This window comes from Kickxella alabastrina (assembly GCF_025024165.1).
Source record: "Kickxella alabastrina strain RSA 675 chromosome Unknown BX661scaffold_6, whole genome shotgun sequence".
Taxonomy (NCBI): Eukaryota; Fungi; Kickxellomycota; class Kickxellomycetes; order Kickxellales; family Kickxellaceae; genus Kickxella; species Kickxella alabastrina.
The window spans coordinates 322,420-349,869 of record NW_026251477.1 but is presented as its reverse complement, the minus strand read 5'-3'; the positions used below and the strand labels follow the sequence as shown (position 1 = coordinate 349,869).

The window sequence follows — 27,450 nt, the reverse complement described above, 5'->3', positions numbered from 1 at the left end:
TTTCTCTTTTTTTATGACAAAAATACCTTCACGTATTTATTCATTTATATTTTTGTGCTTATTAGACTAATTACATTCGACAATGACCAAAACACAACCCATGTATCTTAAATTTGATAACCCAAGTGACCACCACCTTAAAACTCATGAAATACATTACAATCAAGCCTTTTGCATTACGCGAAGAAATATTATTGAATCGTTTGAAAATAATAAATGTGAGGAGTTGAAAATTGAAGATATGGATAGTTGAGAGTTTTCCGGTACATATATAATGGGGTTTAGCAATTTTGGACATTTTACATCCTTATCGAACATTGCAAAACAGATTGGCTGCACGGACATTCGTGTTCTTATTTATTGTATTAAAAAGGTAGGGAATATGACGGCTGGGTTATAAGCTTTACGTTGTCAGAAAACGGTGAATAAAATGCTCAAATTAATAAAGCATTATTTTATTCTTATATGAGCAGCTGAATAAGTAATTTATTAATATATTCCGAAAATACACATTTCAAACAATATCGAACAAGAATACACATCAATATTAAATTGTTTATTTGCGCAACACTACTCCTGTGTCACTACAGAAACTGTGAGTTGCTGCTCCAAATACGCCAGCGCATCCCGAATATCGTTAAACCCGTGTTCGCCGCCGGCTTCGGCCATACGCGATATTCTAAAGCGTTCGCGCACCCCATCACAGACCCTGGCAAACGCCACGCGCACTTGGCGGCGACTGTACTCGCGCACAATATTGAGCAGAATCTCCAACGCGCTGCCGTCGATATCCGACATTCCGATCAGATCGAAAACCACTGCCCTCGTGGGCTTCATTCTCGGATCTTCTGAAGGATGCACGCGCATGTCGCCGTACAGCTCAAGGCGGTTGAGCCGCGCGTGTAGCTGGCCAGCGTTGGCAAAGTAAAGAGGCTCGTCGACACGCACGATTAGAACGCCCTCAATATGCTGCACACGCGTCTCTTCCTCTCCTTCGCTCGCATTGTCGGAATCATCCAATATTTCGACGTCACCCGCATCAACAGTGTGCTGGGGGGTCTCACCGATGCTGTTGAGCGACTGCTGGCTCGAAAAATTCGGGCGCGAGATCACACCGTCGATTGGGTGGAATTCCTGATCATTGCTGGTTGACCTCCCAAGCAGCTTGATGCGTGGCATGTTCGAGCGCTTTATAACCATGACCAGCGAGATGACCACTGCAAGCAGGATGCCCGTCTCAACTGACGCAACCACGCTGCTTGCGCAGATGAACAGAAGCAAAAACAGGTCTGACCATGCTCCCACCTTGAACAGGAAAGATATGGCACCCGGAGTCGCCTCAAGCAGAGAGGTGACGGCGTCAACAATGATCGCGGCCAAAACGCCCAGAGGCAGGTGGTACAGGTAGGGCAGAACGCGCAAAAGCGATACCAAAACAAGGAGTGTGGTGACAATGCCCGACATCTGGCTGCGCGCCTTGGCACGGTCGTTCAACTTGCTGCGCGACAGCGACCCAAACGCAGGATACGCAGCAAATGCCGATCCGACAATGTTTGAAATGCCCAGTGCGACAAGCTCACGGTTGGACGACACGGCGTAGTGGTTGCGGCTGGCGTACTCGCGTGCCACAATTACAGACTCGACAACACCAATCATTGTGATTGTGATTCCCGACGACACAATGTCCTTGGTGTCGACAAGCGCCGGTATTTTTGGAATGCCAAAGTGCGGCAGGTCGCCGTCGACATGGCCAAATACATTGACAGCGTGGTTGACTTTGAGCTTTGCGAGCCATGAGACTAGCGTTGCCAAAATAATGACAAGCAGCGTGTCGGGAACTCCTTGCAGCCACCTGGCCGACTTGAACCGGGACTTTGCTATGCGCAGCAAACGCAAGAAGACCAGCGCACCGAGCGATATGGCTGCAGTCATCACGTGTATTTGGTCTAAATTCGAAAGCATAAACTTGAGCTCATTCCATGGCGACGTGTGGACAGAAGTTGGAGCTGGAAGTCCTAGCACAATCCGTGACTGTCCAATAAGCACCACAATGGCTGCACCGCTGATAAAGCCGCGCAGGGACGACTCTGAAATCATGGAATCCAAAAACCCGAACCGGAACATGCCCAAGGCAAACGTAAAAGCGCCTGAAACCAAGGCCACTGTGCTGGCAACGGCCGAGGAAAACGCATCAATAGTGTCATCAGGAGGGGTGTTGGGGCTGTAAGCAGCAAAAAGATGCTTCAGTTGGCTCTTGACGATGGTTCCGGTCAGCACCGATACCAGCGCCTCGGGGCCCATCGACAAATGTCGTGAAGTCCCTAGCATTCCATACACTAAAGCCGGAACAAGCGCCGTGTACAATCCGTAGACTGGACGCAAGTTTGTCAGCGAGCTGTACGACAGCGCCTGAGGAACAAGAAGACAGGCGACCATGAACCCAGCCTTGACGTCAGTGGCCAGGTTGCCAATATTGTAGTTAGGTAGCCAGCCAACAATGGGCACATAGTAGCGAGCCCGGCGCTTCCACCACCTGGCGCTAAACTGTCTCGTATGGCCACGCGTGGGTTCAGGGGCCCTTGATGACGAAAAATACTCTCGCCGCCGACTGCGCGACCCTGGCTGCACGATGTCGTGCTCGCGCACAGAGTCTCGGCTGGTCCCTAGAGTTGTGAGATCTAATTCCCCCAATGGCGAGTGCTGGCCTGGAAGTAATGGCATGCTCTCATCGCGCGACTGAAACGCGCCTGCCTGCTCCAAACTGGAGTGGCTTGCGCCGACTAAAACAAGAGTAAAAAAGTACCATGAGCGTGTTAGTGAAAAATTGCAATGCGCTCAGACAATTTTTTTTAGAATTTCAGCATTTGAGTTAAAAAAGTGCTTACCAGACGTGTCTTCTCTTATGTTACTGCTGCTGGTGCTGCTGTTTGGCCCGCTTGGCCTGTTTTTATGCGACATGGTGATAAGTTTGGCGCTTCTCTTGAGTGTGTCAGTGTGTGTCAATGATATACTATAATAAAAATGTTCGATATGAATAATAAGATATATGACCGAGAGCAGAGTGAAGAAGTACAAATGAGACTTTGAAGCGGGAAACTCATGTTTTAAATCTCAGCGCAAAGATGTAAAAAAAGAAGAAAAATGGCAGCTATGATTGACTTTGGTGATGACGATTCGATTTCTGAGCATAATAGCCAAACAAATAGTGCGAGAAATTAGGGACACACTCTTGGCGCCGAGTTAAAATCAACAATACAAAAAAACAATAAAATCAATTTGTACGTTCTGCGAAGAACATTGATAATGTATTAAAACTTTTGTGGCTACTGGAGTTGCGAATTGGCTACATGAGCTTCTGTGGAATATCCTTGTACCGCAGAGAGTGGATGATATCGCCCTCCTTGATATCCTCGAACCCGGCAAAGCAGATGCCAAACTCCTGACCCTTGGTCGCCTCGCTGATATCGTGCTTGATATTCTTCAGCGAGCTGATATCGCCCGTAAACAGCTCCTTGTCGCCGCGCAGTACGCGGGACTTTGCGCCCTTCGTCACTGAACCGACAGTAACACGGCTGCCGGCGATCTTGGCGATCTTGTTGCCCTTGAGCGTGACCTCAAAGACCTCCTGCACGACAGCCTCGCCCTGGATCTCTTCGATTCGAATAGGCTCGAGCCGCGAAGTCAACAGCTTTTCGACGTCTTCGAGCAGCCTGTATATTACGCGGAACGGCATAACCTCGACACCCTCGCGCTTGGCTGCGTTAAGCGTCTTTTTGTCTGCTTTTACGTTGAATGCGATGACCACGCCCTGCGAGCCCGAGCCCGCCATAGTCACATCCGACTCTGTCACTGGCCCGACGCCCGTGCTGATGACGTTGGCTCGAATCTTCTTGTCTGGAAGCTGTTTCAATGCGCCAGCGACAGCCTCGACGGTTCCTGACACGTCGCCTTTGATCACGACCGGAACGACCTGGACCTGAATCTCCTCAGTAGTCCCGCCAGAAACATCTCCGCTATGCGCACCCTTTCTGGGAAGCGGGTCCGGGTGCGTGTTGCGAAGGCCGTTGTGGAACTCCCAGACAGCCTTCTTGTATGCCTTCTCTTCTGCGCGCTCGCTGCTCTCGCGTTCATTGGTCTCACGCCGCTGCTCGTTCATCGCGCCAATTGTCTGCAGCTTGTCTCTGTTTTTGCGCTTGTCAATGCGATTGGCGACGACGTCCTTCGCCTGGCTCTCAGATGCGGCTTGCAAGACCATGTCTCCTGCCTGCGGGATCTCTTTCCATCCCATAACCCGCACTGCGCTTGCAGGCGTCGCCGACTTGACAGAATTGCCGCTGTCGTCAGACATGCTGCGCACCTTGCACCAGGCTGTGCCGGCCACGATGATGTCGCCTACATGCAGCGTCCCGCGCTTCACCAAGACGGAGGCGACGTTGCCGCGACCCTTCTCAACCTGGGACTCGATCACTGTCGCGTGCGTCGGGATGTCGACCTCAGCGCGGAGGTCCATCACTTCGGCCAGTGTAGCAATGTTCTCAGCAAGCTCGTCAACTCCAGTACCCTTTAGCGCCGAGATATTGACCGACTGGATGTCGCCGCCCATCTCCTCAGTCTGAATGCCGTACTTCAGCAGCTCCTCTAGGATGCGCGAAGGGTCAACTCCCGGCTTATCGCATTTGTTGACCGCGACAATAATCGGCACATCCGCGTCCAGTGCATGCTGGATTGCCTCCTTCGTCTGGGGCATCACGCCGTCATCCGCCGCTACTACAAGGACTACAATATCTGTCGCATTGGCACCGCGAGCACGCATCGCACTGAAGGCGGCGTGCCCTGGCGTGTCCAGAAATGTGATGTGGTGGCCGTCCTTCAGCTCCACCGAGAACGCGCCAATGTGCTGCGTGATGCCGCCTGCCTCGCTCGCAGTGATCGTGGAGTTGCGCAAGGTGTCCAAAAGTGTTGTTTTGCCATGGTCGACGTGGCCCATGATGGTGACAACCGGTGGGCGGTAAGGATGCACAGACATATCCTCGGGAATAGGCTGCGGCAGAAGCTCTGGGCCACTGTTCTCGGGGATGATCGGTACCACTTCGTATTCCAGCGCGATTTCAGCCGCCTCCTCATTGGTCAACAAATAGTTGTTGGCCAGCTTGTCCATGCCGATGTTCGCCATTTTGCGTAGCATGTGGTCGTTGGGGACATCGAGAAGCTTGGCCAGGCCGTCGACTGTGATGGTGATCGGCAGAACGATCTCCAGGCCCTTTTTTGGAAGCTTAAACTTTCTGCGCCTCCGCTTCATCTGGTTCTCGTCGTCCTGATCCGCGTTCTCGATGCGCTGGCCAGGCCTCCGGGGAGCAGCGCTTGTGCGATGCTTATGCTCAACTGGCTTCTTTGGCGCATCACCTTGCTTTGCATATTTAATATCCGGCTGCTTCCGATCTTGCTGAGTTGGTGACTGCTGCTCGAATTTTTTTGGCGCGTTTTTTTTATCTGCTGGGTTGTGGCGCCGGCCGTACTCCTGAACCATCCTTGAAAGTTCTGAAGACCGGCCCTTCAAATCCGCGCTGCCCACAGCATTGGCGGTCTTGGAGGCGCCCAGACCTGACGCAGGTTGGTTTTTTGCAGTCCCTGTAGAGCCCGTGGCAGGTGGCGAGTCCTGTGCAGCATTATTTTCGGATGCCCAAGCGACAGAAGGCAACTCTGTCTGTTTTGTTGGCTGGCCACGTCCCATGAAAAAGAACCTGGCACTTCCTAGCGCTGGCTTTGGCGAATCAACTTTGCTGCTGCTGTCCTCCTTAGGCTTCTGCTCAAGCTTTGCAGGGACTGCATGTGCTGTCTCTACCGTTACTGTTGGCGATGCTTGTTCGAAGAACGGCTTAAAAGTTGGGATCACGCTGTGCGCCGATTTGAGATTGTTCCGTGCGTGCCCGCCGATGACCGGGCGCTTCGATATACTCGGGTTGGTGGGATTTCCCGCGCTGGCGTTACTTTTCCACTTTCCCGACGTGTCGTTCGACTTGGCCTTGTTGAACTCGTTGCGCAATCTTTGTAGCCGATCAAAGTCTGACGCAGAGTAGTACGATCTCCAGATGCAAACACCGCTGCTACCGAGCCGCGGCGTGGCTTGCACGAGTCTGTTTTTGTTCGGAATTGCGTACATGTTTTTAACACATAAATAGTAAAAAGTCTGAATTGGTGTCTAAAAAGTGGGGAGAAATTCAATCGAAAAGCAAAGTGGAGAGAGCATGAATGTTTCGGTGCAGATCGCTTTTATCTCCTGTGCTGACAGAATCTGCATAAAATGATTTTTATTGGCAAAGTGGCGTGATCGGATTAAATTAGGTTATTAAATTCAATGAACCGCATTCGACATGCCTTTACTTGCTCAGTAGTTATAATGTTGTAAATATAACAAATATCTCCCCATTTATTTATGTTGACAAGTGCTAAAAATATTATTTTTGTAATTCTGGAGCAAAGTTGCATATAATAATGCTACTTTGGCACAACTTGACCACGTTTGGATTAATATATTGTGACATCAATTATTGCGATGTCACGTGACAATTGCAATTGGGAATTTGCGATTGTTTGAAATTGTGATTGTTTACGATCGCGATTTCTATTTTCACGGGCGATAGTTTCGAATAGATAAGCGGAGCTCTTTAAGCTCCCTTATAGTGGATTTTTAATAAAATTAGTTAGTACGAATAAGTTTTATTACATATATGTTGTTTGTGTTGTTTTATGCGAGTTTGCAATGCATTTTGGCGTCAACTCTTAGAGAAAATTTGGAAAAACGTAAGCATATAATAAAATATGTTTATGTTTGCTTGACTTGTCATAAAAGACCATTGAGAATGTTATAGTGGTCTATTTCCAGCTTAATAATACTCGAGTAGACAGTCAAAATTAAAAATTAGAGATATTTAGGCCGAAAAGTCAAAGGATCACTAATCCCCAGCAATTTATTTACACAACCTAAAGCGGTTGTATTTCAGCGTGTCAGCAGAACAAATGTACAAATAAATTCCAAGAATAGTGAGTAAAGTTACAAACAAATAAGTGTTGGTTGTGGATGTCAAACTGGCAGGGATGCTGCCTGTGATGCTTTTACAAAACATTGCTAATTTATCTCAATATATGCGCGAATATAAACCAAATTTGCCGGTACACTAGTTATGTACAATATCCTAATTATACAATTTCAAATCAGGTACCTCCACAAAGCTTTACCTTGTTATCTCAAAACCCTCGCTGAGTACATAACCCAAACCACCCCTCACTAGGTTGTTAGAATCTCAAGAATTCTTGTTTGTTTCTAATGCTTTTCCAATAATATTTATTAGTCGCTTTGTTTGGCGTCTGTAGGATTAGCTTGCATTTTGCCATGTACAGAAAAACAGCCAAACCCATCGTATTGTCAAAATGTATGCACTTAGTCAGCAATAGTGCCACATTATTATTCGCATATTTTCTCGAAAAGCAAGTACACATCATCATACAGCCCAGCCATTAATTATAAGCGGGAGCCAAAGTGCATAAAAAGCATTGTTTCTGGCATCCACGCCCGTAATATTATCACTGTTAGTTTTTGTGCAAGAGTTTATATTTACAAGTATAAGAAGTTTACTTGGAGGCAGCAACGAACTTGGTGGTGGCCTTGGTGCCCTCCGACACGGCGTGGCGCGACAGCTCTCCAGGGAGCAGGAGACGGACAGCGGTCTGGATTTCGCGAGAAGTGATGGTGGACTTCTTGTTGTAGGCAGCGAGCTTGGAGGCCTCGGTGGCGATGCGCTCAAAGATGTCGTTGACGAACGAGTTCATGATCGACATGGCCTTGTTCGAGATACCGGTGTCGGGGTGAACCTGCTTCAGGACCTTGTAGATGTAGGTCGAGTAGGTCTCCTTGCGGACGGCCTTGCGGGCCTTCTTCTCGCCAACGGACTTGACGGGGGCCTTGCCACCGACGGCGGACTTGGACTCTGCGACCTTGGGTGCCATTTGAAATTGGGTGTGTGAGCGTGAGTGTGGGTGTTTGGAGTGGAGGGTGGGAAAAGCAAAGAAAATGCTGTGAAAAAAGAAGTTGGGAAAAAGTGGTTGTTTGTGACTGAAAGAAAAAACGCGAGGTGCACAAGCACAGGGGGCGGCGGCCATCTGTTTTATATGCTTGGGGGGCATAAGAGCCGATTTGAGAAAAATCGAGCAGCGCGCTTTCAACTCGATTTTTCCGTTTTTCTCTTGCCCTCAAAATCGAGCAGAGGTAGCGCGTCTCGACTGGCGCGTGCTGATTGGCCAAGCGCATTTCGATTTTTCGAATGTCTTTGCACTTTTAGATTTTGTCATTCTCGGCTCAGCAAAGCCCAAGAGTCCAAAGCTTTCTGCGACGCCTTATCAGCATTGGCAGCAGCAGGCATTAAGGCCAGCAGTGCTATTGTCTTGGTTCTGTTTCGAGCCAGGCTGAACCAAAGTGTTCTTTGCGTGGAAAAAAGACGCACCAGTACCAGTGGTAGTACCAGTGGCAGTGCCAGCGCCGGCACCAGCACCAGCAAAGACAACAGCCGGCGCCTGTGCTCGGAGGCACGCAGCCAGACGCTCTGGCTCCAGCTCACGCGAAAGATGCAAAAAAACTACGCAGATACGGGCCAAGAATAGCCGCACGGCACCAGACGCGAGACGCAAGATCCAAAAATGCAAGACGAAAAAAGTCAGAAATAAACTGGCCGACGCTGATTGGCTGAAATCGAGGAGCAGCTGTGGTTGTCGATTTTTGAAAAATCGAGCACTCAGTACACACTTCGATTTTCGGCACGCGAAAAGAGGCACGGCAGCCAATCACAGGCGTCCAATTATTTTTTTGCAGCGCGCCGTTGCAATTTCGTATTTTTCGTCTTGGCAGGAGAATGCACCCGCTTGATTAGCCCCCAAAAGGCACGCTTTACGCTTTGTGCTTGCTCGATTCGATTTGGGGTTTTGAAATTTTGCATTTCTCGATATTCCAGCACGAACGCGTCTCTGCATTTTCTATCAACCAACCGCCCTTGCTCATATATAAACAGCCGGCAAGCGCCGCCATCTCATTTTTGCTGGTTTTTTTTCTTGTGCTTTACCAATACACATTTTCATTCCACGCTTTTTCTTCAGTCTCCTTTCGCTCTCGAGCAAACACACAACCACAACACACAACCACCCTCCCCTCACAACACTCACTTTTAATCACAATGGCTGGTGGCAAATCCGCATCTGGCAAGGCCGGTATCTCCGCTTCGGCCGGACCCAAGTCGCGCTCGAGCAAGGCTGGCATCCAGTTCCCTGTCGGCCGTATCCACCGTCACCTGCGTCGCGGCAACTACGCCCAGCGCATTGCCGCCGGTGCCCCCGTCTACCTGGCCGCCGTCCTCGAGTACCTGACCGCCGAGATCCTCGAGCTGGCCGGTAACGCTGCCCGCGACAACAAGAAGACCCGTATCATCCCCCGTCACCTGCAGCTCGCCATCCGCAACGACGAGGAGCTCAACAAGCTGCTCGGCAACGTCACCATCGCCCAGGGTGGTGTCCTGCCCAATATCCACGCCACTCTCTTGCCCCAGAAGTCCAAGAAGGCCAACCCCTCCCAGGAGCTCTAATTTTTTTCTTCACTCTGTAATATAAAAGAACTTAAAATCATATTCTGTTTGCTCGCATATTTGCATTGTCAAGCATCTTGATGAAATCGTAAGGATATCCTTGGTTCTGTTCGAATCTCCGAACTTAATCGATATAACCATGCACGCGATTTAATGTATATCCAATATCTTTGCTAGTTTGGCCATCAGTGCTTGCGCCGTAGCGTCTGTTCTCAACGTAGATAGGAGTATTGTACTTGTTTTGCAGCTGTTTTGTGAGCCTTACTGCCTCCGATTTAGGGCTTGCCGGATTCACATCGTCTCGTTTCGGTTGTGCGCATCTTATTGGCCAGTTTTTTGCATACTGCTCCGCTGATCGTCCCCGCCCTCCGGGTTGCGATTAAATTTGTCGTCCTGCCATTGTGAATTTTTGGCACGCCAGTTCTTGCGCCGTTCATCCCAATATCCAGGCTGCTCGTGCTTTCCTTCTCTGTCGTTTTCCCAAACTATTCCAACCCATTTACATTTTTTAATACCACAGTTCTCTGTTTATAAACCCAGGATCCCCCCTTTGCGTGTCGGTCAAACTCACCCTCCATTCCCAACGAAACGTCCGAATTTCAATAACGGTCCATCATCTGATTTGTAACAATGTCTGACGAACTCTCTCCCGCTGCCCAATTCGCCGCCGCTGCCGCTCAGGCAGCTCAGGCGGAGGCCGAGGCTCAGTCTCTGTTTGTGTCTGCCGTGCCTGCTGCTGTCGAAGCCGCCGACAACGCCACTGATGAAGACGATGCCTCTGCCCTTCCCGTTGTTGTTCCCGACACGGTCAGCGCATGGCCCGCTACTGCTTCTGCCATCGATGTCGATAATTCTGCTGCTCTTGATGGTGTCCCTGCCCAGGATGATGCCGTTTCCAACGACGAAGTCACTGAGCACTCATCGCCCGATATTGCCGGCGCTGTTATCACCGAAGGCGATGTTGCGGAGCCCGCCGCCATTACCAACATGTTTATCAATGCTAATGTCGCCGATTTTACTACACCTACTGCTATTTCGAACGTTTTCGTGGATGATGGCCACGTATCGGCTGCTGCTGCTTTCGAAAACGCCACCGCAGTGGACTCTGCTGTTGCCAGCACCTCTGGTGACCACGATGACACCGATATCAACGAGGCCCCGAAGGTTGTCACCAAGGCACCGCGCAAGCCCATTGATCTGGCCGACGAGGAGCTCTTCCCCTCGCTTGGCAGCCCAGCCACAGCAACCACATCTGTGTCGTGGGGTGCCAAGTCCTCGGCCAGTGCCGCCAGCGCCCAGTCGATGGCATACCAGCTGAAGCAGAACCAGGCCACCGAGGTTGTTGACTTGCCGATGATGCAGGACCCCGTGGGCGATGTCGCGCGCAAGATCATGGAGACCACCAAGACGCGTATCGAGATCTCACACAACCGCGTGCTCAACACCTCGACGTACTTGATCAGCGGTAAGCCCGATGCTGTGGCGCGCGCCAAGCGCGAAATCTGCACCAAGCTCTCCCCGCGCATTACCAAGGTTGTGCAGGTGCCCGCCATGGCACGCGCCCAGATTGTCGGCGTCCGCGGAAAAACCCTTGCGGGCATCCAGACACAGACCGGTACTTCAGTGACGCTGGGTAAGTACAACGACAGCGGTAGCGCGGACCTGTTTGAGCAGATAGATGTCAGCATCACAGGTAGCCATATGGGCGTTGCCGCAGCCGTGGCTCAGATTGAGGCTATTGTAGACAAGCGCACAACGAAGCGGGCTGTCAAGCTGGCGGAGCTGCCGCGTGAGGCCAACGCCATGCTGGTTGGCAAGGGTGGCGATACCCTTAAGGCTCTGCAGGCCGCTCACCCCGGCGTGCAAATCCGCATCCCCGGCCCAATTGATGTCGATCAGGCCATTGGCGTGCTGGGCGAGCGCGATGCCGTTCAGGCGGCTGTGGCCGAGATCACCGAGACCGCTCGCCTGTTGATGCAGGGCTCGCAGACTGTCACAGTCAGCATTCCAAAGCGCCAGCACCGCTTCATTGTCGGTGATGGCGGCTCCACACTGCGCGATATTATCGAGGCCACTGGATGCAGCATCAGCGTGCCGGCGCCACGCAACCCCTCAGACCAGGTCACCGTACGCGGTCCCGAATCCAACCTGGTGCAGGCGCTGGGCCTGGTGATGACCAAGGCCAATTCCGTGGTTGTGCAGGTTGTCGACCCGACAACCATCCACTCGTACCCCAGGCCCCTGCTCTACGCTCAGCGTGTGCTGCAGTACCTGAGCGAGCGCAACCGCTTCCTGCGCATCGAGAGCGAGCACGGCGTGCAGCTGCGCGTGCCCTCGAACGCCCAGGCCCAGGCGGCCACATCCCCTGCTCAGGTGCAGATCGAGGTGCAGGGCAAGGACGCCCACGCAGTGGCGGCTGCCAGCCAGGCGCTGATTGCGCTGCTGCAGGCATTCCCGCCGTACCATTTCAACGGCATGGATGTCGAGCCCCATCTGCACGCTCTGCTGGCAGGCCCCGATGGGTCCAATCTGACGCGTCTGCACTCTGTCCGCTGTGTATATACGCTGTTCCCGCGCGACTCTGCATCGTCAGCTATCTTGGTCGTGTATGAGGGCTTCAACCCCGACGTCGACCGCATCACTGACCCAGCCGAGCGCGAGCGCGCCACCCGCGACCTGCTGCGCAAGACCCTGGAGGAGTTCCGGACCACTGTGCAAAGCGACGACACCTATGTCACCAAGGTGGCTGCTGTGCCGGTCAAGCTGCAGGCTGTGCTGGCCGAGCCCGCCGCCCTAAAGTCCATCATGGAGAACGCCAAGGCCACCGGAGATGGTGTCGGCCGCGTTGTTGTTCGCTTTGGCTCGGTGGCACCATCAGCGGCCGAGCCCGAGAACACGCGTTTTGAGCGCAAGAAGCACGAAGCGCAGCTGCAACCCGATGAGGTTGAGGTCAAGGGCTTGGCTACCGCTGTTGACCGTGTTATTGCCGAGATCTGCCGCCGTGTCGACGCTGCCACAGAGTACGAGAAGCTGCACTCGTTCCGCTCGGAGGTGACTGTGCCACAGGTCCTGCTGGCCCGCGTCATTGGCCGCGGTGGTGAGAACCTCAAGCGCATGCAGACCGAGCACAACGTCAGCATTGACGTCTCTGACAGCACGGGCGGCGCCACTGGTTCGGTCAAGATACAGGGTACTGAGACTGATGTCAATGCAGTGCGCAGCGAGATTCTCGAGTTTGCCGAGAAGATGGCTGACCAGACGTCCGAGATTGTCAGCGTGGCAGCAAACATCCATCGTTCTTTGATTGGTACCGGCGGCCGGTTTGTCAAGCGCCTGGAGGAGAAGTACGCTGTGCAGATTAAGTTCCCCTCGTCGCGGTCGCGCAGCGACAAGCACGACGACGAGGACAGCGGTGCGCCATTGGCGGCTGACCAGATTCGCATCCGCGGTGGGCGCAAGGGCGTTGAGGGTTCCAAGGCCGAGCTGCTGGAGCTGGCTGCCTACGAGCTTGAGCACAACCACACGGTAAAGTTCAAGGTACCCGCAGCCGCTCTCCCGCACATTGTCGGTCGCGCCGGCTCGCACATCAACGAGATCAAGGACGAGAGCGAGACACGCATTGATCTGGGGGAGCCCACTGATGGCGAGGTCGAGGTGACCCTGATTGGTACGCGCGCAGGCACCAAGCTCGCCCGCGAGGCCATCGAGGCGACTGTGCTTGAGCAGGAGTCGCAGGTGGACATCACCATCGAGGTTCCCACCAAGCACCACCGTTTCCTCATTGGAGCTGGTGGCGGCCGTGTGCGCGAACTGGTGCAGCAGGCTGGCGGCGACCCCGACCTGATGACCGGTACCGGCGCCTGCCGCGTGCAGTTCCCGCGTGCTTCGTCCGAGAGCACTGGCGAGGTCAAGCTGAAGGGTGACCGCGCGATCGTTGATGCTGTGCGCGCGCGCATTGAGCAGCTGGTTGAGGAGCGCGAGAGAATGGTCACTATCCTCGTTCCCGTCCCCGTCTCTCAACACGCGTTTGTCATTGGTCGCGGCGGTGCCAACCTCAAGCAGATGCAGGAGGCCCATTCGGTGGAGATCTTCTTCCCGCGCGCCGCCAACCGCAACGCGCCCGCTGCCACTGCTGCTGCCGTCGCTGAGACCGAAAACTCTGCCGACGTGCGCATCACTGGCTTGCCCGAAAACTGCGAGGCGTGCAAGGTCGCACTGCTGAAGCTTGTCCGCGAGGAGTCCACAATTACCGTGCCTTTGGCTTTGCACCAGCGTCTGGGTGGGCGCCAGGGCTCGCTTTGGCGCCAGGTCCGGTCCGATTATGACGTCCAGGTTGATGCCACGCGTGTCGACAAGGCACCGGTCCGTCGCGTTGATCAGTCCGCCACTGTTACTGACCCCGAGAATGCTGCTCCGGGCACCGTTGTGTACCGCGACATTGATTCTGAGCTTTCGGGTCTTACCGCCGACTGGATTCTGCGCGGTGAGAAGAGCAAGCTGGCCGACGCGATTGCTGTTGTCCAGAAGCATGTGGGCGGCGAGGGTGGCGTAGAGGCGCGGGTGAGCGTCGATCCCCGGAGCCATCGCCATATTATTGGCAAGCAAGGTGCGAATATCGCAAAGATCCGCGATATGACTGGCTGCGTGGTGACGGTACCTCGCAAGGGCAACAGCTCGCACTGGGTCACCGTGGCCGGCGAGCGTGCGGCCATTGCCATGGCGCTTGACTTTATCAGCCAGCTCATTGAGGAGCGCGATTAATCAATGCCTATTTTATTTAATATATCGTATTAATTACAATACATATATTTATGTAACAGTCTCGGCTAAAGTAGACAGCTGGTTCCATGCGCCAAAATAGAAGCAATGCCAGGATAGTGCAACACGCCGGATTTAACTCACTACATCAGTTTTTGTACAATAATATTTCTCTTGTCATCGAGCACGATTTATTTATTTTAAAAAAAACTACTTTTTACTTTTTTTAGACATTTTGTAACTCGATCAATGGGTCCATCTTCTCTCTGTCATTTTTCTACCAAATCTTTTGCAAGCGCTTTGCTAACCAAAATTATGCACAGTAAATCAGTTGTTACAACATTTGCACCTTTCCATATTTTAAATTGCTTTCCTTCTCCAGGAACAACCGAACAATCCTTTGTAATGTTGTACATCCCAAAGTTAGATCGATCTATATAATTATAGCCAAACACTGCATGTAGAACGTCAACCACCATATCATGTGTATATTCATTGTGGAGTCCGAAAAAATATACTTTCGTCGCAAATTTAGGCCCAGTAACGAGAAAACGCGAAGTGTACTGACCAAGTTCGAAGAGACTGACGTTGTAGCATTCATTTTTCTTGACTGCATCAGAACAAGGAAAAACCTCATCGACAGTAATGTATTTTTGAGACGATAGAGATAATGTGGGCTGTACTGTTGGCTTTCCACTAATTATATAACCCAAAGCATATTTTAAATTGACATCGCAATGTTTAATCAGATTTTTTAAGAAAATCGGGAAATGGCATGTCTATTGAAACTTTCCATGGCCCATTATATGCATTCCTCTTACCATTAACCTTAGGTTTGCAGATGTCAATTGATATTTCCAAGCTTTTAGACATTTTGACACGAAACAAAGAATTATAAGAGATAACCAATATAAATATAACAGTTAAACTATAGTGTATTAAGTTGTAATAAAATAAAAAAGTGGAAAGAATGAGATGAAGGATATGCTCAAACCACAATATTTATTTGTCTGGCCAGTATTAAAATTTTGCAACAAAAGCCAATCCTCTGTGCGCACATCCTTTCCCTCACTTGCGTACTTGCTGCCAAAGGATTTGATAAAAAAAGCAAAATTTGAATATTTGTGTATTTCTCGCATCCATCCACACATAATTGGCACTTTTAAGTTTATATGCGATAAAGAGAGCCAAATTATAAAAAAAATTACAACCGCTATCTGAGCATTTAAAATTAATTTATTATTGTGAACCCCACGGGGGGCTTGCAACCCGGGCTAGTGACCCGGGTTGAGACCCGTCGGCGCGCATAGATTCATTGAGACAGATGTGGGAGTTCGGTCGATGCCCCGATTCAATCACATCAATTGCGAGGCCGCGTGGTATTTATGATTGAACCTGTTTTTATCCAAATAATGAAAACAGCAGATATTGGCGCACTTTTGAGGCGCATCAAGATAGCATTTGCTTTGCTAGTTGTTTACATGTGAGCGGCACTGGAGATGCCGCGCACTTTCCATAGTTTGCTTCTGTTATATACTGAGGTGTTCCTGCCATGAGGACGAGAACACCTCAGTTTTTCAATATACCTTTATTTACCTTTCTAACAGTATTCCCTGTGACTGCTCAGTTGATTATTGGTACCTCCTTGGTCACGCTTACAACAGTATAAAGAAGCTCAAATGAACGGTTGCAATGAAAAAGGAGAAAACCTTGTTAAAGTAAACCTATAACTTTCGGTTTAATTATCATATATTCTCATTTATCATATTGCATAAATCTCACTATTTTCAAATTCCTATCACATTAATTTTTATTTTTATTTCTTGGATTCGATTATGCGTCCATGATGAATCCCATTACGGCATGACATATGTAATGCCTGTTACAGCCATGTATGTTTTGATATTCGAGCTACGGTTCTCAAGACCAGTCAGATATTTTATTTCTTTAGTTTATACAGCCTAGTAACTTTGTTGCTCATGCGTAATTCCAGTGGCTTGTTGCTCGCTGTGACGTAGTAGAATCATTTTTCCAGCCAACAGCTGTTTGCATTACTGCAATCGATATTGACCGTTGACTAAAGATCAATTCAAATAATATTTGGTGAATTTATTTGGTTTTATTTTTAAAAATTGAATTAAAAAACTTTGCGTTCCAACAACTCAACAGTATAAACATTTCTGTACCCTCGGTTTTCATCACTATATCGCCATGTATTTATTAATATGTATAACAATTTACCCATCTATTGCTTATCCAAAAGTCTATTAAACCCACCTTTACGGTTCATATACTGTCTAAACTTTCTCTGTTTCTTCACATTAGCAGCTCCAATATCATTCCCTGACACCTTCTTCCCCTTTGTAGTATCAAACCCACCAAAGCCCAACAATGCGTTCATCTGCTCCTCCTCCGTCATTTCCAATAACGCCTCTTCACTAATACCCACCTCCTCCTCCAGCTTTGGGGCCATCTGGCGTTCGGGAGATTTTGACCTGCTATCGCGGGCCAACGGTCTGTGTGTTTCTGGAGATTTCGACCGTTTCCTAGTATCGCGTCGACTGGGTGGAGATCTCGGTTCGTAGGTTTGGTGGTGACTGAGTCTTTCGCGCGACCTGTATCTGGGTGCTGGCAATGGCGAACGATTGTCCGTAGTAGTGGTTCGGGTGCTGGGGCGATTGGAGCGTTGTTGTTGGTGGTGGTTGGTGGAGCGTGTGGGTGAGCGGCGTCGGGATGGTGAGCGCGAACGGTATGATCTTCTGCTATGTCTGTCAGGTGACCGCGAGCGTCTGCTGGATTCTCTCGGCATGGTTTTGCAGTGTAAATACAAAATATTATTTCTTTGGTTTAAGAGCACTATTGGTTTTTTTGTATTCAATAAAATAATGCAGGAATTTCGCAAAAAACAATTAATCCTTGATTAATAGGCATTTGTTTGTATAATCTTATAGTATGGTGACAATGAATTATGCACGTGTGTATTTTCCAAAACGCTCATGCAAGAGATGACGTTAAAGCGTGGCCTAAGGAACTGTGAAACATCAGACCAGATTTTTTCCAATCATTGTTCTGCTTCTTTTCTTTATTTTCAATTTATTTTAATCAATTATAATTTCTCATCGTTCAATACTAGAATGTCTTCTGTCACTTGCTCAATTTCTGAACAAGTAATCTCGGGCGTCAATGCGCTGCGGTTCATCAAAACGACCATCACCAGCAAGCCATTCCACGCATACGTTGCGAAAATCGACGCAACACAGACGGTAGTTGAAGACCAGCTAGACGACGTCACGGATTTTCCCACGCTGATCGATGAGCTGCCAGACAATGAGCCGCGGTACATTGTAGTGAGCTACCGTAAGGAGCACGAGGATGGCCGGGTGTCCTACCCATTGGTATTTATCTATTATTGCCCCGAAACGGCACCGCCACAGAAGCTCATGCTGTATGCGAGCACACAGACGTCATTTGCGAATGAGACAAAGCTGGGAAAATCACTTTTGGTCGAGGATAAGGAGAAGTTTAGCGAGGAGTGGGAGGAGTTATTTTATTAGAATTAATAAAATCTAGTTTAGCATATTGTCGAAATCAAAATCAAAATCATCTCCGTGGCCACCGTAGAAATCCAAATCGTCTTCGTTTATTTCTGCAATAGCACCTGCCATGGAAGCGGCGGTGGAGCCGAGAGGAAGAGCGGATGATGCATGGGCAAGGTACTCTTCTTCCTCGTCCCACTCCTCCGGCCTGTTCTCCGGCTTTGTCTCCGGCTTGGTTTCCGGCGTCGACGCGCGCAGCTCAATCAGATTCCGCGTAATGACCGGCTCCACAGCCTTACCCGCCGATGACTGCTTCAAAAAAGTCATGACGCACTCCATAGCCATGCGATTATCCAACGGCTCAGCCTTATAATGGGCCATCAACGAGGGACTATCCAGAACAACCATGTATTGACGGAAAATCCACGCCGCCAAATCAATCATCTCTGAGCGATTCGGATAAGTGAGCTGGTCGTCGAAGAGCGTCAGGAGCCTTTGCATAATGGGTTTTTTGAAAAACAAGTGTGGCCGCTGGTGCGTGATGGCAATACGGCGGAGCATGGGGAAGACGTGTTCGATGGCTGAGGGCGGGGACAGAAGGTGACTGTAGGATTTGACCACATCGGCGACAGCAAAGGCCGCCTCGTACCTGCTAATGTTGAATTCCCGCTCAACTAATACCTCCTCCACCTGTGTGACCAACTTGGACTCGTCACCAATATCCTCATCGTCCATTTCCTCAGCCTCAACCCCAAGGTCCATATCCATGCCGGCATCCATCGTGGACTGCGACTTGGGCACTCGCCGCTTCACCTTGGTCCTGACAACCATACCGGCCTTTGTCTGCGCGTAGTCCCGCAGCGTGTCCAAGAAGGTCTCTGTCAACCTAGCGACCTGCTCCAAAAACGCGCGTGTGTTCTTCCTCGGCTTATAAACGCGACACAGCATGACGAACAAATCCAGGGCGTCTCCATCATAGAACAGATTGCTCAATATGTTGTCTGCCAAGGAATCGAGCTTGGCGCCGCGCATCTTGCTGAGCGACAGGAGGGTTTGCTGCAAACAGTACATGGCGGGCTCCAGTCCAGTCCAATGCTTGAGCTCGACGTATGCGCTGGCACAGCGCATCACTTGGCCAAACACATGGGTTTGCACCAATGCGCAAGTGCTTCCGAGGTCAATCGCGGGGTTGGCCAAGGATATGTCGACAAAGTACGCCGAAACGTACATCAGCCGCGGGGTGAACCCATCCACCACAGTACCGTTCATCCGCAAGTCTTCAAAGAGCGCCAGAGTAAATGGGTTGAAGCAGCTCTCGATAAATACGGCGGCGATGCGACGCAGGGTGGTGATACTAGAGGGATCCACAATCCTCCATTGCAGATCCACCGATAGCGTGTCTGGGCGTCCTTGGGTTTATCGACTTTGGCGCGCCTCTTGAACAAGTTGGCGAAGGGCCGCAGGACTTCGCGCGTGCTAAACACTGGCATGATGGTTCCCTCTCCTGTGGAGACTGCGTAGACTCCGCCAAAGTTGTTATGCCGACTGGACTTATTATGCGCCTTGCTGTTATTTTCGGGGCCGTCAAACCACGTGTGGTGCGGCTGGTCAAAGAGTGCGGAGACGGGGACGCGGTAGAACAGGTAGTACACGATGTCCAGCAGTGTGGGCGGAGATCTTTTAGCCGTGGCTGGTCGGCGGACGACGAGATCAGGGTGAGGAAGAAATCAGCAGCCAGCTGGTCCTCCAATACGCCAATCAGCGTGTCGTGGGTTTCGACCTGGGCGGCCAAGCTGCCGGACGACGGGGACACCAGGGGGTCGGGTATGGCCAGGACATTTCGGAACACGTACAGAATCCCCTTCACCAGCATATCCTCCCTCCCATCACCAGCGGCAGAGCTCTTCTGCCTGACAAACCGGACGGCCACAGCGAGCAAACATTTGATGACCTCGGGCTTGGCAAATGCTCTTTTGTATGATCGCAGAACGCGGATAAAACGCATCTTGACTTCATCCGACTCGGACTCCATACTCCAGGTGAGAAACACGAAAAGCTCGACGCACATCATGACAGTTTTCAAGGCGTCTGTGTCGGATGCTGTTTGCTCGGGTATATGTGGTTGGCGGTGATGGTGAATATAGGGATGATGTCGCGCTCGAGCACTTGCCATTCGCCCAGCCACTGCAGGACGAGTTTGCCGTCGCCCTGTTCGTCCATCTGGATGTACCGTTTGATGTCCTTTAGTGAGGCGAGGCAGTCTTTGGCTGGCACGTAGACCATTTTTGCATTGGTGGCTGCGGATTCATCTGTGTTGGGCTGGAGGTTGCCAAGGGACGAGCATGCTGACAAGACGATGTTGCGGTACTTGGCTATCTCCTCGGCAACAGCTGCATCGCTGTAATCTTCGTTGTATGCATCGGCGTCCACATCCATTGTTTATTATTTTTTCTTTTTCTTTACTTTTTCAAGTTGGTGTTGTATAAATTAGAGAATAAAAATGAATTGAAGAAGAAAACCAAAACAATAAATAAAGAGCAAAAAGAGAAGCAAAATCAGAAAACGCGAGAGAAAAAAAAAGAATTTAATGAAATGGGATGATCAAATTTTTTATTTAATACGCAGCCTGAGAATGTTCAGTAGTAGTCTCGTTGACCAGAGTGACGATCATACTGTACAAGTAGTAGAAGAAGCATACAAGGTAAAATCCAACCTTGCAAAAGTTCTCCCTTTTGTGCTTGGGCAAAGTGCGGAAAACCTCAGTGGCATCGTAGAACTGGCGCGAGCTCATGACCTTGCGAATATTCCAAGCGACCAACGGTAGGTTAATGAGCATCGATGTCCATTCGCCCAGAAGCAAAAACGTAACGAACAAAACCAGCTGAGCGACCATTTCGGGCATGACGTACTAACGGTAAAAAAAAGAAAGAAAATTGGTCATAAAGTGAATTAGTTGGAAGTACAAAAAAGGTATTGGATAGTGAGTTGAGCATTTATGTTGTTCTGTTCTTACCATGTTGAGGTTGTTGGCCAGGTCGATTGGATTGATGTAGTCGCATTCGAGATCGGTAAGCATAATGACAAAGTACACGGCGCCGAAAAGCAGAGCGCCGGCAAAGATTAGCGCGAGAATGTAGAGAAAAGCAGTGAATGACATTTTTGTGCAAAAACTTTAAAATAAAAAAGTGAATTAACAAGTCTATAATTTTAAAACAAAAAGAACAAATTAAGAGAAATAAAAATAGTTATTTGTTACAAAGGGGAGAAAGTGATATTGGTGTTCTAATTTTTTTGACGTGTGCAGAGAGTAAGCGGGCGTTCAAACCCAGGTTTCAGGAACGTCTCATTTGGCCCCATCACATGAAAATAGTGGGAAAAAGTAGAAAATTAAAAAGTGTGAAGATTGAGGAGGCGAGGCGCAAAGAAAGGCCTTACCCTGTTTTTTTACAGGTCATATCCATATATTGTCCCTGGATTGCATTAAATCAAGTAACTTGATCAAAGGCAAAGGCAAAGGCCAAGGCCAAGGCAAAGGCAAAGGCAAAGCCAGAGTCAAAGTCAAAGCAAAGCTAGAGTCAAAGCAAAACCAAAGAAAAATCAAGGCGCGTCCTCAGCATCAAAGTACAGCACGACGGGCTCCAGGCCAAGCAGCCGCGCGTTCTCAACATCAGCGCAGCCAACAACAGCAGCAAACTCAGGGGCCACCTCCAAGTAGGCATTGGTAGTGAAGGCACTCTGAGCGAAGGTTTCTCTCAGCACGCGCCTGGCAACAAGCTCCTGCACAACACTGGCCACCCGGCACACGGACATCTCCGGCACACCCACAATGCAACCACCAGCCACCAGCGCAGCCACCTTTGCCGGCATCTTCTCAACCCCGCGCACATACTTGATCAGCCGCGCCAGCGTCATTCGCTCCTCCACAGCCGCGGCATTCACCAGGCTGAGCGCCACCGCGGAGCAGTCAACAGCGACTGTGCGCCGGCAGCAGTTATCGCAAACCATGCATGCGCCCAGGTCCTCTTCGGAGCCCAGCGCATTGAGCAGCGTGGCTTTGCGGCACCCCCGGCGGCCCTCAGCATACGCGATGACGGCGCGCGCACGGCCTACGCCCTCGGCACCCAGCGCGTCAAAGCCCCAGGCAGCCAGCCGCGCGGCATCCAGCCCGCCATACATCAACGCACACTCGGCCACGCGGCCGTCGCGCCCGGCACGGCCAGCCTCCTGGTAATACGCCTCCAGCGTCTTGGGCGCGGTCACGTGTAGAACGAAGGCCACGTCGGGCATGTCGATGCCCATGCCGAAGGCGTTGGTGGCCACAACGACGCGCAGCCGCCCGGCGCGCCACGCCTCGTGCAGTGCGCGCTTGTGCGTGCGGTCCAGCGCGCCGTAGTACACGTCGCAGGGAATGCCATTGGCCAGCAGCGCATCGGCCGTGTCGTGCGCGTCCGCGCGTGTCGCGCAGTAGACGATGCCGCAGCAGGCGGGCGGGCGCGCGGCAACCCAGGCGGCGGCCTGCGCAAAAAGCGCACCGGTCTTGGGTTCGACAGAGAAGCGCAGGTTAGTGCGCCACAGTGGCGCTGTGAAGACCAGCGCGGATGTGCCGAGGATGCGCTGGACGCTGGCGAGGACGCGCGGCGGGCATGTGGCCGATAGTGCCAGCAGGGGGGTGCGCGGGAAGGCGGTGCGCAGCAGCCCAAGCCGCCCGTAGTCTGGGCGGAAGTCGCTGCCGTACTCGCTGGCGCAGTGGCACTCGTCGATGGCGATGCGTGCGAGCCGCCCGGCTGCATAGACGCGCGATAGAAGCGCAAGGAACTGCTTGCTGCCCACCAGCTTCTCGGGCGCCACGAACAGCAGCGCCAGCGGGCCGGGCTCGGGCTTGAGTCTCTTGTGGTTGTTGTGGCCGTTGTGGTCGTTGTGGCCGTTGTGGTCGTTGTGGCCGTTGTGGTCGTTGTGGCCGTTGTGGTCGTTGTGGTCGTTGTGGTCGTTGTGGTCGTTGTGGCCACTGTGGCTCTTGTGGCTCTTGTGGCTCTTGTGGCCCTTGTGGCCCTTGTGGCCCCTGCCTCGCCCGCTTCGGCCACTGCGCGCAGCTTGGCGCGCACCTCGACAGCGTTGCGCGACTCGGACGTGTATGCCTCAGCCTCAACGCCCAGGGCGCGTAGCTGCATGACCTGGTCATCCATCAGGGCAATCAGCGGCGACACCACCAGGGTCAGCCCGCCATTGCGCACCAGCGCCGGCACCTGGTAGCACAGACTTTTTCCGCCGCCCGTAGGCATCACCGCAATGCAGTCGCGGCCATCCATCGTGGCATTCACCACGGCGCGCTGCACCCCGCGGAAGTCCATGTGCTTGAATGTCGTGCGCAGGATTGACTGCACTTCGTCTGACCACGCAAAACTGCCGGTTGCGTAGTGCAGCTTGGCTGCGGAGTCCTGTGGGACCTGTTGCTGTTGCTGTGCTGCTGTGATCTGCGCTTGTGCGCGGGTTATGCGCGTAACTAGTGATTGGCGCTGCCGACGGAGCCGCGCGATGTCGGTGTCGATCTGCGCGAGATCGGCTTGGAGCGCCTCAAGGCCCAGTTCGGCGCCATTTATGCCGTTGTCAGCGCAGTTGTCAGTGCTGTTGTCAGTGCCGTTGTCATCATCGCTCACGCCATACATTCCAAAATTCGAGAAAGGGGGGAAATAACTAAACTGAATTCAGGCTGTTGGGAAAAAAGATCCAAAAAAGAGGGGGCAAATAAAAAACCTTGCTCTCTTTGTTTCCGTTCTGTTCGCTGCTTCCACACACACAAAAAATATTATAAAGCAGAATGATATTCTTATCGCATTTTGCCCGATCCACCGCCCGTCCAGCCGCTGTAACTGCTTTTGTTTCTGCCGCTGGGTGCCAGCAGCGCCGCATGCTGGCGACGATAACTGGGTGGGGCGCGCACGCCGGCGGTTTCGCCACCGGCTCCTCTTCGTCGTCTGCATCATCTGCGTTCCCAGCCAACCTGGCCACGCCAACGCCGCTGACAATCCCAGGCCTCTCGTCCTCGGCACAAATCACTGCCGTGGGTGCCGGCACCAGCCACGCGCTCCTCGCCGCAACAACAGCAGCAGCCCCGGGGGCCGGCGCAACGACGCAGCTTGTAGGATTCGGGCTCAACCGCTGCCACCAGCTGGGCGCCACCGCCTCCAATAGCTCTTCGCTAGTGTGTACGCAGCTCCAAGGAGTGGTGAAGCAGATTGCGTGCGGCCGCGAGCACTCAGCTGTGCTCCTGCAGGGGCAGCGGGGAGTGCGATGGAGCTATGGGTGTGTGGCAGCAACGTGCACGGGCAGCTGGGGCTTGATCCATCACGGCGAAGTGCAAAGTGGCACAGGGTGGATAGTTTGGCGAGCGTCCTGGGGGTGGGCGAGGGTCCGGTGTCAGTGCACTGCGGGCTGGACCACACGCTGATTCTGACAACATCTGGCCGGGTGCTAGCCATGGGCTGGGGCGCCGACGGCCAGCTGGGCACCGGCACAGCGGGCGACTCAATGCCAGGGATACCGCAGGTGGTCTGCAACCTGCCGTTTCCTATTGAGCAGCTATCGGCTTCGACGGATTTTGCGCTGGCGCGGGACTCCGCCAATAATCTGCGATACTGGGGGAACGCCGAGTATGGCCAGGCGATGACTGGCGCGCCCATTGACCAGGTGCTCACCCCGCTATGCGTCCCCTTGGTGCCACATTGCGCGCCTATCCGCGATATTGCCGCCGCCGGCACGCTTTCCTTGGTGCTGGACTACGGCGGCCATGTTTTTGTCTGCGGGTATGGCGCCCTGGGCTTGGGCCCCCGGTGTGTGCGCACCTTGGAGCCGGTGCGGATCCGAGCCTGCGCAATATTGTGCGCATCTGGGCATCGACCGATCGCTGTCTGGCCATGGATGATCGCCGCCGCCTTTACTCGTGGGGGCTGGCGAACGCAAAGGGCCGCCTGGGCGTGGTCAATGGGTTTGCCCTGCAAAATGTCTTTGAGCCAACGCTTTTGGATATTTCTCCGGACCTTGTTGATCCGGATCTTATCGCTCTGGGCAATGACATTGCTATTGTTGTCGGCCCCCACTGTCCCTGAGAAAAAGGAATAAAAATTGTTTCCGTGTGACCAGCACCCATTCCTATACTCACTGCAAAACTAACTGTCAAATTTTACTTTTGTCCGAGTTATGTGGTAAAACCCCCCCTATCCTGTACATTGCTCTATTCATCAATTTTGCTTTTACCACTTTACTCTCTCCAACAGCTCTTTCAATATCCACCCCTCTCACATAATGGAGTCTCAGATCGAAGTCACAAACAAGCAGTTTCCGCGCCACAAGCTGTTTTCCCGCGAGCTCGCCATGCTCATGTATGGCTTTGGTGACGAAATGCCGCCGCTGCCAGAGTCTGTAGATGTCCTGAAGATATCCTCATCGACTACATCAATGATATATGCATCCAGGCTGCCAAGGTATCCTCAAAACCCAGTAAAATATCAGTTGACGACTTCAAGTTTGTTTTGCGCAAGGATCCAAAGAAACTCGCCCGCATTGTTGAGCTCCTCGCTATGAATAAGGAAATTGAAATCGCACGTACCCTTTTCTAACAAACTAAAAAAATATATATCATTTGTACATTTTGAAACCATATATGGATTAATCGAGAAAATAATAAATCGAGAAAAGGTAATCATTATTGAAGAGTTTGGACGAGGGAGGGGCTTGGGCTGAAAACACAATACCATTGGAACCCAAACTCCCAGCAGATCGGCAAATGCCCAAAGCGTTTCAGCTCTTTCTTGTTTATTTATTTTTATTTTATTGCATCTGCATCTGTCTGCAAATATAACCCCATCTTCTCCTCTCACTTATCGCAGCCGCAGTAATGTTATAATCTCAAATATACTCGAATTACTCTCAAGTCAAAGCTTTTTTCTTCCTCCCGCACACACACACCACACCGCCACCTTCCAAATTCAAATTCAAATTCAAATTCAATTATTATTTTCCCCCTTGCACTAAAATAATGGACAATTCGGTTCCAATGTCAGAGTTTCGGCTGCTACCAGAGCAGCGCTTCCACAGGGCAATTATAGACGATGACATCCAGATGCTTCAATGGCTGGTGGGCAGCAAAAAAGTCGATGACGTCTGTAACAGGGGAGCCGACGACAACAACTGGCCATCTCTAATGCTTGCAGCCCGATACGGACGCCTGGACATTGCAAACTACCTTTTGGAAATCGGCCACGAAAACGAAGCCACATCAACGGACTCAAAGGGGAACACCGTACCAATGGTCAGCGCAAAGTACAAGCACGAGGATATTTGCCTGACTTACCTGGAAAAATACCCGCACACAATGTCTGAGGTCAATCGCGACGGAAGAAGTGCGATAAACTGGGCGGCGCAGAACGGTCTGAACAGGGTTATTGAGTGGATACTGAGCCATGGCGGAAACATTAATCAGCGGGATATTGATGGAAATACGCCGCTGCACCATGCTGCGTCTTGGAACCAGTATTCTACCGTGACCTTACTTTTGGAGCGCGATGCGCAGATCGGATTAAAAAACCACAAGGGTATACGGCAACAGAATATGGGTACTCGTCTTCGATGGAAAAACACATTGGTACGACTGTAAACAGACTACAGTTTAAGCGCCAGCAGCTCTGCAGAAACAAGCAAGTGTCTTTGTAACAACTGCCACTGCCATGCCGCGCGACAGTGTCGATATGACAACGGCACCGCCTCCGACAGCTGTTCCTGTAATAGAATTCCCTTCCAAACAAGTGTCATTATCGCCAGATCATTTTCAATAGTCATTGAAGCATCTATTTTTCTATACAATGTTAATTTTTATTTATCTATACACTGCAACCCACAGAACCATGAGTGATCTAAACTAAACTAGTCTAGTCTAGTCTAATCAACCCGCAACGACGTCTTTCTGTTGGTCTTGACGGCATCATCAATGCTGTTGAGCAGCTGTGTGTAGTACCCTTTGTGGGAGACCGGATCGCTGATTGCTTCCGACACTTTGTACTGAGACCGGTACCTGTTCGACACCAGGTTGTTCAGCGCATCCAGCTCCTTCTGGACAACTGTAATTTCTGAGTTAAGCTGGTCACCACGCAGTGCACTCAGCTTGTCAAACTTTTTGTTCATCTGTTGCTTCAGCACGCTCTTGTAACAGTGAGTAGGCCGCAGCTTATCCATTGGCCATAAGCTGACGGCACGCTGGTACGCCGCTTGAAGTTCGCCCAATTTTCCAGATATGCGAGACATGTTTATAAAGGTACTACGCTTGTTAGCTGTTGCTGCCGAGGATAGTTGTTAAAGGTTGTGGTAATCAAAAAAGAAAAGAAGATAAGAAATTCACAAAAATTTAAAATCGAAATCGAGCAAAGCGTAAAAGAAAGTTGAAAAAGAAAATTGAAAAAAGGGGGGGGGGAAGGGGTGACTTTATCACAATTTGCGCTGCGGCCAGGTTAAAATTACGTGGGAGAGAAAATAGATCTCTA

The 27,450-nt window shown here is 51.2% G+C and overlaps 14 protein-coding genes across 14 annotated transcripts; 5 read left to right on the top strand and 9 right to left on the bottom strand.

Annotated features, from left to right (window-relative positions):
- Positions 1–86: 86 nt before the first annotated feature.
- Positions 87–3,297, bottom strand: BX661DRAFT_86339 (sulfate transporter family-domain-containing protein). Its single transcript, XM_051539535.1, has 3 exons — positions 2,886–3,297; positions 543–2,780; positions 87–102 (listed from the first exon to the last, which is right to left on the bottom strand). The coding sequence occupies exons 1-2, from the start codon at positions 2,956–2,958 to the stop codon at positions 571–573; spliced, it is 2,283 nt and encodes a 760-aa protein (XP_051393054.1). The 5' UTR covers positions 2,959–3,297; the 3' UTR covers positions 87–102; positions 543–570.
- Positions 3,247–6,240, bottom strand: BX661DRAFT_179585 (uncharacterized protein). The gene has a single exon (XM_051535238.1). The coding sequence runs from the start codon at positions 6,158–6,160 to the stop codon at positions 3,344–3,346; it is 2,817 nt and encodes a 938-aa protein (XP_051393053.1). The 5' UTR covers positions 6,161–6,240; the 3' UTR covers positions 3,247–3,343.
- A 1,385-nt stretch (positions 6,241–7,625) lies between these two features.
- BX661DRAFT_179583 (histone H2B) lies at positions 7,626–8,119 on the bottom strand. The gene has a single exon (XM_051535237.1). It carries the CDS (start codon positions 8,002–8,004, stop codon positions 7,630–7,632), a length of 375 nt encoding a protein of 124 aa, XP_051393052.1. The 5' UTR covers positions 8,005–8,119; the 3' UTR covers positions 7,626–7,629.
- A 1,002-nt stretch (positions 8,120–9,121) lies between these two features.
- BX661DRAFT_86320 (histone-fold-containing protein) lies at positions 9,122–10,010 on the top strand. Its single transcript, XM_051539534.1, has 2 exons — positions 9,122–9,714; positions 9,852–10,010. The coding sequence occupies exon 1, from the start codon at positions 9,222–9,224 to the stop codon at positions 9,624–9,626; it is 405 nt and encodes a 134-aa protein (XP_051393051.1). The 5' UTR covers positions 9,122–9,221; the 3' UTR covers positions 9,627–9,714; positions 9,852–10,010.
- An 89-nt stretch (positions 10,011–10,099) lies between these two features.
- Positions 10,100–14,567, top strand: BX661DRAFT_179579 (uncharacterized protein). The gene has a single exon (XM_051535236.1). The coding sequence runs from the start codon at positions 10,257–10,259 to the stop codon at positions 14,385–14,387; it is 4,131 nt and encodes a 1,376-aa protein (XP_051393050.1). The 5' UTR covers positions 10,100–10,256; the 3' UTR covers positions 14,388–14,567.
- Positions 14,568–16,589: 2,022 nt separating this feature from the next.
- On the bottom strand, positions 16,590–17,253 carry BX661DRAFT_179578 (uncharacterized protein). Its single transcript, XM_051535235.1, has one exon. It carries the CDS (start codon positions 17,191–17,193, stop codon positions 16,630–16,632), a length of 564 nt encoding a protein of 187 aa, XP_051393049.1. The 5' UTR covers positions 17,194–17,253; the 3' UTR covers positions 16,590–16,629.
- Positions 17,254–17,459: 206 nt separating this feature from the next.
- Positions 17,460–17,964, top strand: BX661DRAFT_179577 (uncharacterized protein). Its single transcript, XM_051535234.1, has one exon. The coding sequence runs from the start codon at positions 17,519–17,521 to the stop codon at positions 17,936–17,938; it is 420 nt and encodes a 139-aa protein (XP_051393048.1). The 5' UTR covers positions 17,460–17,518; the 3' UTR covers positions 17,939–17,964.
- On the bottom strand, positions 17,951–19,952 carry BX661DRAFT_197174 (uncharacterized protein; the record flags this gene model as incomplete). Its single annotated transcript, XM_051538113.1, has 3 exons — positions 17,951–19,274; positions 19,310–19,597; positions 19,624–19,952. The coding sequence occupies 3 exons, from the start codon at positions 19,950–19,952 to the stop codon at positions 17,951–17,953; spliced, it is 1,941 nt and encodes a 646-aa protein (XP_051393047.1).
- Positions 19,953–19,999: 47 nt separating this feature from the next.
- Positions 20,000–20,356, bottom strand: BX661DRAFT_197173 (uncharacterized protein; the record flags this gene model as incomplete). Its single annotated transcript, XM_051538112.1, has 1 exon — positions 20,000–20,356. The coding sequence occupies one exon, from the start codon at positions 20,354–20,356 to the stop codon at positions 20,000–20,002; it is 357 nt and encodes a 118-aa protein (XP_051393046.1).
- A 125-nt stretch (positions 20,357–20,481) lies between these two features.
- Positions 20,482–21,173, bottom strand: BX661DRAFT_179575 (cornichon). Its single transcript, XM_051535233.1, has 2 exons — positions 20,934–21,173; positions 20,482–20,828 (listed from the first exon to the last, which is right to left on the bottom strand). The coding sequence occupies exons 1-2, from the start codon at positions 21,075–21,077 to the stop codon at positions 20,535–20,537; spliced, it is 438 nt and encodes a 145-aa protein (XP_051393045.1). The 5' UTR covers positions 21,078–21,173; the 3' UTR covers positions 20,482–20,534.
- Positions 21,174–21,517: 344 nt separating this feature from the next.
- On the bottom strand, positions 21,518–23,583 carry BX661DRAFT_197171 (P-loop containing nucleoside triphosphate hydrolase protein; the record flags this gene model as incomplete). Its single annotated transcript, XM_051538111.1, has 2 exons — positions 21,518–22,969; positions 23,002–23,583. The coding sequence occupies 2 exons, from the start codon at positions 23,581–23,583 to the stop codon at positions 21,518–21,520; spliced, it is 2,034 nt and encodes a 677-aa protein (XP_051393044.1).
- An 811-nt stretch (positions 23,584–24,394) lies between these two features.
- On the top strand, positions 24,395–25,023 carry BX661DRAFT_169813 (regulator of chromosome condensation 1/beta-lactamase-inhibitor protein II; the record flags this gene model as incomplete). Its single annotated transcript, XM_051533561.1, has 2 exons — positions 24,395–24,747; positions 24,783–25,023. The coding sequence occupies 2 exons, from the start codon at positions 24,395–24,397 to the stop codon at positions 25,021–25,023; spliced, it is 594 nt and encodes a 197-aa protein (XP_051393043.1).
- Positions 25,024–25,608: 585 nt separating this feature from the next.
- On the top strand, positions 25,609–26,780 carry BX661DRAFT_179569 (ankyrin repeat-containing domain protein). The gene is given in 3 exon segments (XM_051535232.1): positions 25,609–26,508; positions 26,523–26,566; positions 26,605–26,780. 3 exon segments carry the CDS (start codon positions 25,953–25,955, stop codon positions 26,746–26,748), a joined length of 744 nt encoding a protein of 247 aa, XP_051393042.1. The 5' UTR covers positions 25,609–25,952; the 3' UTR covers positions 26,749–26,780.
- Positions 26,781–27,380, bottom strand: BX661DRAFT_204246 (uncharacterized protein). The gene has a single exon (XM_051538552.1). The coding sequence runs from the start codon at positions 27,212–27,214 to the stop codon at positions 26,852–26,854; it is 363 nt and encodes a 120-aa protein (XP_051393041.1). The 5' UTR covers positions 27,215–27,380; the 3' UTR covers positions 26,781–26,851.
- Between the last annotated feature and the right edge of the window lie 70 nt (positions 27,381–27,450).

Coding starts and splice junctions, on each gene's coding strand:
- BX661DRAFT_86320 (XM_051539534.1), top strand. CDS start 9,222: ATGGCTGGTGGCAAATCCGCATCTGGCAAGGCCGGTATCTCCGCTTCG.
- BX661DRAFT_204246 (XM_051538552.1), bottom strand. CDS start 27,214: ATGTCTCGCATATCTGGAAAATTGGGCGAACTTCAAGCGGCGTACCAG.
- BX661DRAFT_179579 (XM_051535236.1), top strand. CDS start 10,257: ATGTCTGACGAACTCTCTCCCGCTGCCCAATTCGCCGCCGCTGCCGCT.
- BX661DRAFT_86339 (XM_051539535.1), bottom strand. CDS start 2,958: ATGTCGCATAAAAACAGGCCAAGCGGGCCAAACAGCAGCACCAGCAGC. Junction 2,781..2,885: donor CATAAGAGAAGACACGTCTG/GTAAGCACTTTT, acceptor CTCTTGTTTTAG/TCGGCGCAAGCCACTCCAGT.
- BX661DRAFT_179577 (XM_051535234.1), top strand. CDS start 17,519: ATGTCTTCTGTCACTTGCTCAATTTCTGAACAAGTAATCTCGGGCGTC.
- BX661DRAFT_179585 (XM_051535238.1), bottom strand. CDS start 6,160: ATGTACGCAATTCCGAACAAAAACAGACTCGTGCAAGCCACGCCGCGG.
- BX661DRAFT_179575 (XM_051535233.1), bottom strand. CDS start 21,077: ATGTCATTCACTGCTTTTCTCTACATTCTCGCGCTAATCTTTGCCGGC. Junction 20,829..20,933: donor TGGCCAACAACCTCAACATG/GTAAGAACAGAA, acceptor TTTTACCGTTAG/TACGTCATGCCCGAAATGGT.
- BX661DRAFT_179583 (XM_051535237.1), bottom strand. CDS start 8,004: ATGGCACCCAAGGTCGCAGAGTCCAAGTCCGCCGTCGGTGGCAAGGCC.
- BX661DRAFT_179578 (XM_051535235.1), bottom strand. CDS start 17,193: ATGCCGAGAGAATCCAGCAGACGCTCGCGGTCACCTGACAGACATAGC.
- BX661DRAFT_179569 (XM_051535232.1), top strand. CDS start 25,953: ATGGACAATTCGGTTCCAATGTCAGAGTTTCGGCTGCTACCAGAGCAG. Junction 26,567..26,604: donor AAAAACACATTGGTACGACT/GTAAACAGACTA, acceptor GCAGCTCTGCAG/AAACAAGCAAGTGTCTTTGT.